This window comes from Gymnoscopelus microlampas (genome assembly GCF_963454915.1).
Source record: "Gymnoscopelus microlampas genome assembly, chromosome: 4".
Lineage (NCBI taxonomy): Eukaryota > Metazoa > Chordata > Actinopteri > Myctophiformes > Myctophidae > Gymnoscopelus > Gymnoscopelus microlampas.
This window is the reverse complement of record NC_139941.1, coordinates 21,690,313-21,697,858: the sequence shown is the minus strand read 5'-3', so window position 1 is coordinate 21,697,858 and position 7,546 is coordinate 21,690,313. Positions and strand designations below refer to the sequence as shown.

At 40.4% G+C, this 7,546-nt stretch overlaps 1 protein-coding gene across 1 annotated transcript; it reads left to right on the top strand.

Annotated features, from left to right (window-relative positions):
- The first annotated feature begins 798 nt into the window (after positions 1–798).
- On the top strand, positions 799–7,038 carry plpp5 (phospholipid phosphatase 5). Its single transcript, XM_084055689.1, has 8 exons — positions 799–937; positions 1,350–1,484; positions 1,817–1,925; positions 2,625–2,715; positions 2,858–2,921; positions 3,028–3,152; positions 3,340–3,510; positions 4,434–7,038. Exons 2-8 carry the CDS (start codon positions 1,414–1,416, stop codon positions 4,601–4,603), a joined length of 801 nt encoding a protein of 266 aa, XP_083911815.1. The 5' UTR covers positions 799–937; positions 1,350–1,413; the 3' UTR covers positions 4,604–7,038.
- The last annotated feature ends 508 nt before the right edge of the window (positions 7,039–7,546 follow it).

The window sequence follows — 7,546 nt, the reverse complement described above, 5'->3', positions numbered from 1 at the left end:
AATTATAAGTATGCAGTATCATAACTACATCTTTGGTGTTTACAAAACACCAAACCGTTTGAAAATCGGATGAAAATTGAGCACGCTATGGTTATTTCAAAGTATATGCACCATAGACATAATGTTATGAGTGACCGTCGCAAGATGGCCGCGGTTGAGCTACGCTTGCGCCGCCCCCTTGAGCCATCTAGCCTTTATATATATCTATGGTTTGAAGCGCTTTCACGGACTTGCTGCTGCTTGCTCCGTGGCATCATCATCATCAGAGTTGCCATGTCCGCCTATTATAAGCCACTTTAGGCTTCTTTTTCTGTAAAGTTGCTTGTAAATATTGGTAGTTGGCCGGGTTGCGGTTTTTTGGGCTTGTTTCATAAGTGTAGTTGCTTATTTGGGCTTATTTCCAATGTTTGTTTGTTTTCATTATGGTTGAAATCGGTGGTTCTCAAATATTTTTCATGTCAAGGACCCCCAAAGGCCCAAACTAATATGTATTTGTCTGCGGACCCCCATCTGGATTCTTTTTTGTTCCAGGGAACCCCATACCAGATTTGTGGATTGTGTTGTTATAATCATATTAAAAAGATTCCACATTTTGCACTTTTTTTTTTCAAGATTGAAAAAAAAATAAAAAAAATAGCATGCAACGTGTTGTGAGCTTGTAGATTGGCTATTTTCAAATAATCAATGTACATTATGTTTAAAGGACGAAGCCGCGAAGGGCTCGCTTCTTTTGGGCTTGTTTTGATAGACCTGGTTGCTTGTTTCTCTCGTAACACCTGGCAACACTGATCATCATCTCACTGTTCTGTATGTCCTCCTCAAACACGGTAGTTGCAGGAATGCTACAAATGGAGTGATTGATGTGTAGGCCTGATCGATCCACGTTATCATCACCAATATGTGACTAGGTGGAGGCAGATAAAGGACATTATTTAAGGTTAGTATAAACGTACAGGCCAGACGCAGGCATAGGGGATGCTTAAATATACCCCCAGACCAGATGTCTGTGCAGCTTGACAGGACAGATGTTGCTAAAGACAGTAGCTTAGCCGACTTGAGATGCTTTTGTTTTAGTAACTAATGTAATGTATTATGTTAAGGCGAGGCCTGTCATCCTTGTTCCGTGTTTTGGCTGGCAGCTCATATGAGCTCGAAATGATCAAAAGCACTGCAATTACATTGTTTCACTTTTTGCCACCCTATGGTGTCACTGTATCAGGTGCTTTGCCTAATGCTGAGATGACAGCATGGTGGTCTAGGTGTGTCAGGTGTATGTAGTAATAATAAGGTGAGGGTGCAGCACAGAAGCACATGAAGTAATCTGTCATTTTCTTACCCACACCTTTTAGGAAAGGGTTCTCTTCTAGAATGAACATGTTGGCTGTTGACTGAAGTGGACTTTTAAGAAATAAAATGAAGAGGAAGCTCCTACGTGGGTTCCTCTCTGAGGTATCCATCCGAATGGTGCTTTTGATTGTGTTCCTGTGAGTATGACTTTTGTTAATATTTTCTGTTCTATGATTTCATTATTAAAAATTATCATTATGTTGTTCCAGTGGTATACCTGTCATATAATTGAGTAAGTGCTAATTTATCCATTTGTAGTTCAGAGAGCGTACAAATGTAACCAAATGGACTTGCACGCACACGCACACACACACACACACACACACACACACACACACACACACACACACACACACACACACACACACACACACACACACACACACACACACACACACACACTCTCTCTCTGAGTTAAATAAACAGTGAGCCGGATTTTACAGTGTGTGTATATTTGTGTTTATCACAGTGTAACGGAGCAGCTTCCTCCATTCAACCGTGAAATCCAGGCAGAGGAGATGTGGTTGTATAAGTTCCATCGTGTCGAAAGGGACCATGTACCTACCTCTCTTATGTTTGTGAGTATTATACACTTGAGTGCATGTGAGGTTTCTTGATGTCCATATCCTCCTGCTGGGTTCTCTCCTAAAACAAGAAAAGTCCACATTTCTATGGCCTGGGGAGATATTAGGCTTTTAGGTCAACAGACTGAGGCTGTGATCCACTCTGCTACACAAACACAAACAAGCCATCGTATCGTTATTTCCATAGAAAAAAAAGAAAGGGAAGAAGGGGAGTGGGGCAAAGGGGAAAGGCGATCAAACAAGAGAACAAAAAAAAAACGGGTTATCTACATATTTACACATGGTACTTGAGATAAGATATACAGTAAAGGTGTGTGAGCATAGCAGCAGATCTATACAGCATGATGGACTGGGTAATCCTAGGGCTGCACAATATATTGTTTCAGCATCGTCATTTTGTGTACAAATGTGCAATAGTGAGATTGCTAAGGATGCAATGTAATTAAGGCAAATTGGGCCTGTATTTTACTGCTTGTACCTGTATGAGTAGTGACAAATAAACGTTCTTGATTCTTCTTTTCTATTGATTGATGCCCGGTCAAAGTTGGCTAGTATGCAGACTCTATTTTTCAGGTATTCTCTCTAAAACTCATCACTGAGTGTAATTTGTGGTTTGCACAATCCCTTTTTTTGACGTTATATTTTAAAAAGAACTCTAACTGAATGTTTATTTTCTATTTGTCTTTGCACCAGAGTGTGGCCTGTTTCACCCCTCTGATAGTAATCATGATGTTCACCCTCCTGAAGAGGGTAGAGAGAGGAGACCTCAAGGAAGCATCCCTTGGTAAGGATCATAATGGTTTACGGAAATTGTATTCAAACTGTAGAAATAAAGGCACCATTGGCCGAATAAGTACAGTAAGGGGAGGATGACGGCGGGTCTGAGATTGATTCAGTTCTCTTCTCTGTCCTCCTCTCTTCTACAGCTGTGACTCTGACTCTGGTTTTGAATGGTGTTTTCACCAACGCCATCAAGCTGGTCGTTGGCAGGTGAGTTTCTTCTGGAGCAAGCATGTGTGTAATCTACTGTGCAAGCAGTTGTCTTGCACCAGTGCACCATAGAATTCAGTATCATGATGGAATGTCCCTGTCCCAGGCCACGACCAGACTTCTTTTACCGATGTTTCCCAGACGGTCAGATGAACCTGGAGATGCACTGCAGCGGTGACCCAGATGTCGTCGTGGAAGGCAGGAAGAGCTTCCCCAGTGGACACTCCTCCTGTAAGAGAGTTCCCTGTCCCTGATATGTTTGTATATCAACAGTCACAAAGGAAACAATAGGGTGTATAGTATTTTTAAAAAGGCATAGAGTAGGCTAATAGTTTCAAATGCAAATATGTTTTTACCTCCAGGCTGTGCAAGTATTTTCATTGCTTCTCTATGGATCTCATTCTGTCTCTTTCCCCAGTTGCCTTTGCTGGGTTGGGTTTCACAGCGCTGTATGTGGGAGGTAAACTGCGGTGCTTCAGTCCAGGGGGCCAAGGCAGGGCATGGCGGCTGTGTGTCTTCCTCACCCCGATACTTATCGCATCCATGATTGCCCTCTCCAGAACCTGTGACTACAAGCACCACTGGCAAGGTGTGAGCCTAAGCACTTGTCATATGACTCTTTGAACAAATGTAGAGTAAAAAGGGTAGTGCAATAAAAATCTGAATTCGTCTTAAATATCTTAATCATAGTATGCATATAATTACACATGCATGAAATAAAAAGACAAAAGTCACTGCACAATGAAGCATACCTTAACCTAGCTCCATTAAGAACCTCTCACTCCGCTATACAGCTCCAAGATGAGGTTCTATGTCTCCCAGAATCAGTTGAACGGCCGCAAAGGCTCCACTATTTACCCTTTTACCCTTCTACAGATATATATTTATCTACTTTTATCTACATATATACAAAATATTTTAGACGAAACTTTCCCATTCAACCCTTAAAACCCCACTACGTCCGGTGCCAGTACTGCTCCCGCTTTGGCTACAATGGGAAACATGGCCACAGGCTGACTAAATAAGCGATTTAAACGGGTAATTTCGTCCCCGACCTAAAATATTTTGTGCCCGACCAAACCTTTAACATCCATGCGCTTTGGAATCTACCATTCGTTTTTGGGTACGATGTAGATAAAAGGGTAAACAGCGGAGTCTTTGCGGCCGTTCAACCGATTCTGGGAGACCTCGACATAGAACCTCATCTCGGAGCTGTATAGCGGAGTGAGAGGTTCTTAATGGAGCTAACCTTAACCCAGTTTGAACTAGTGTAGTGATGGGCATTCTGATTCTCTTTGAAGAGCCAGTTTGCTTGTGCATTAACATAGTATAATGGTATAAGCATTCTGGATTCACCTAAACTTAAGCAACTAATGAGCCATTCACTGAAAAGAACCAATTCAACTCTACTTGGACCAGCTTCCAAGCTAGGCACAAAGAATAAAATCAGGTAATGTCCCCATGCTCAGATGAATAATTATATGATTGTTCTGTTCTCTCCCCTTCATGTAGATGTTTTGGTAGGGTCTCTGCTGGGATTTGCATTTGCTTGGTTGTGTTATAGACAGCACTATCCACCGCTACAGGACCCCGACTGCCACAGGCCTCTACGTCACAGAGAGACTGTACCCGCTGCACAGGAACGCAAGTTGGCCAACTCCAATTACATATTGCCCCTGTAGAAAGCACTGTAACTGGACAACTTTGCAGTATTTGTGTCATTTGTAATAGGCCACTTCACAATTTGCCCACACACTTACTGTACAGAACTTCAGATATACACAACCGCTAACCAGCTCAACAAAACACTAGACAAATAGCTCACTGCCTTTTGGTTCCTTACTAACTTCTTGTATAACAGTTCCTTAACCAAAGGCACTGCTTGAGAGTTTTTCCAAGTTTTACTGTATCTGTTCTTGAAGACCAGGGTAGAAATTGTAGATCTGATTTGTCTTGATGAAATATTTTATTTTTTCCTTCTTGTTTGTTTAAGAAATGATTGATGTAAAGTTTTTCTGCGGACTAACCGTATCTAAATACAATCCGTCTTTTGTTGCCCTTGCAATTGCATCATATAGAAAACATATTTGGGCACTTGCCACTCCTCTTGTCTAGTGCTTTAAATATCTGTCTTCCTAAAGCACATTATGAATGTCATATATTTCCATTAACACATTTTGGAGTAACTCTTTTTGCAAAGCCTTCTGTGCTTGGTTTTTACTTGTACAGGTATGCTCATCGACATTAACTAGGCTACAAATTGGGTAATACTGTAACAGAAAACAATGGTAGTCTCAGGCTTTGGCCTGGTTCTATTACTGCAACCTAGATCTTTCTCCTAACCTATTCAAGCCCTTTTGAAGTGCGGACTATTGGCACTTTCCACTGCATAGTACCAGCTGCATAATATCAGGTAGTTGGGGGTAAGGCATCATCTAGTAGGCAGGAGTAGACTGGTAGGAGCTGAAATGGAATCAGACCCTTCTGTTGAAACTGTGTGGGGTTGGTCTGACTGTAAAGGCCTAACCCCTCCTGGTATGTGGTGCTAACTTTCCACTGTTTCTGCTGCTGAGGTTTTATATCTTGTTCGTAGACAAATGTATTCTGAGCACTTACAGGGGAGGGTTCATTTTTTTAATGCTATTTATGTCTAGGAGTGTTTGTGTGCTGTTCTTACTATCAACAGTTTGATGGACAGACAAAGCCACAGCACAGATGATGGTTTAGTTTGTTCTTCTTTTTTGTGTTTCACTTTTTGTCCGGGTCTTTCTTTTTTCCGGATGGTCTTACACGGGAACTGAAAAAAAGCAGCCATTGTCCTGTGTCGATCCACATGAAGCCTTGATGGATCGAAGCACTTTGTTCATTGCTGTGAATTGAGCAGAAGCAATCAGATCACAGTGGTTTTAGACCAAATGGTTTGGCAGAAACAACAGACTACTTTGTGCCTTTGTTTATTGCATTGCACAGTGGTTCTCATTCATTGTTAACCAATTGATCATGTTTAACCCTAGCATGACATAGGAGCAAAATGGCTGCCACGTGAATACGGTCAATGAACTATACACTGCTCATGGTGGGGAATATTTTCTCTAAACTTTTACAGTATGTTGTAGAAATTACTTGGGTCAGCATCTTAGCTCATTGTTTTGCAGTCTATTTATGTGAAGCAGTGGCATTTCAATATGTCTGGATATAGATTATGTTTAAAATATGATATGCTGCCTTTTATTATTTACCTCAAATGTTTTTCAGTTTTTTCTCTATAGATTTAAATGATGTGTATTTGATGGGTACAAAAATGTATAACTGAGCGAGCTGCAGTTGAGAAACTGAATAAGAAACAATCTTTTACAGACCATTGAGACCAATATTTTATGTCAATTTCCTTTTGTAGATCTTATTTGTGGGATAATGCACAAGTCACTAAAAGTGCTATATTTCATTTGTTTTAGTTCTTTTTGGCATGCCGGAATTAACTTGAATTATTTGATTATTTACTTGTGTACCCCAATGTGAAAATAGTACATATTGTTTTAAAAAGAAAATCTTTCACAATTGTGGGTTAATGCTATACATACAATGGCTATTGCACCCCACTGCTCTTTGAGTAAATGCTGTAAATGATGTCATCATGCATGCTCCACTGGTAAAGTATATACTCTAATTAGGTCATCATGCCTGACCTTGGTATCTACCGGCCCTAAAGCAACTCCTCCATTTTTCTATAGCTTTTCTTTCAGATCTGAAGGTAGGGTTGTTGTTAACGTCCCCAATTAATCATCATGATTTATTTCAGATTTGCTACTGTGGTCAGGGATTTTTAAAAATCGAAGCTAGTGCTTTGTTGTCATGCTGATTACCTTGGCTTGTTGGACACATATGCCTGATTTGTACGTGGTTGCTCACCGTGTCACGCACCAAAAATAAATCTACAAGTTCACAATGTGTTGCACTGCAACAGGTGAGCTTGTAGATCGGCTATTTTGGGTGTGCAACAGCAGCGCGCAACTAACTAAATCAACCTTAACGACTGCTCCTGTGGACACAGTATCCTGATTGTACATGTGATGCTTTTCATGAAACTTGGTGTTTCTAAATAAACTTCTCAAATCTCTGCATAGTCGGTTTGCTTATTATGAACCCAGATATGCCTTCTGATCATATAACATGTGGTATAATATAGCACAATATGTTTTTTTACTAATATCATTCAAAACAATATGCCAGATTTCCTGCTCATTCACTGAACTGTTATCAAGTTTGCCCTGTGGACCTCATGCTATAATTTCCAATTGAATTGTATCAAGGAAATCTTGATACAATTAAATATCAGAATTATAGAATATATCAATGCATATTCAGAAATAGTTGATCTACAAGCTCACTACATGTTGTGAGCTTGTAGATCTGCATTTTGTTATAATTTTGAAATTAAAACAATACACAAATCTTCTCTTCTGGGGGTCCCTGACTCCCTGGCACAAAACCTTCTCAGATCGGGGTCCGCAGTTAAATCATATCAATTTGGGGGTACTTGGTATAAAAATGTTCGAGAACCACATGCAGGCCATAAGGCCAAGTCAGAGTACAGACAAGTGCACTTTAATCTACTACTCTACACT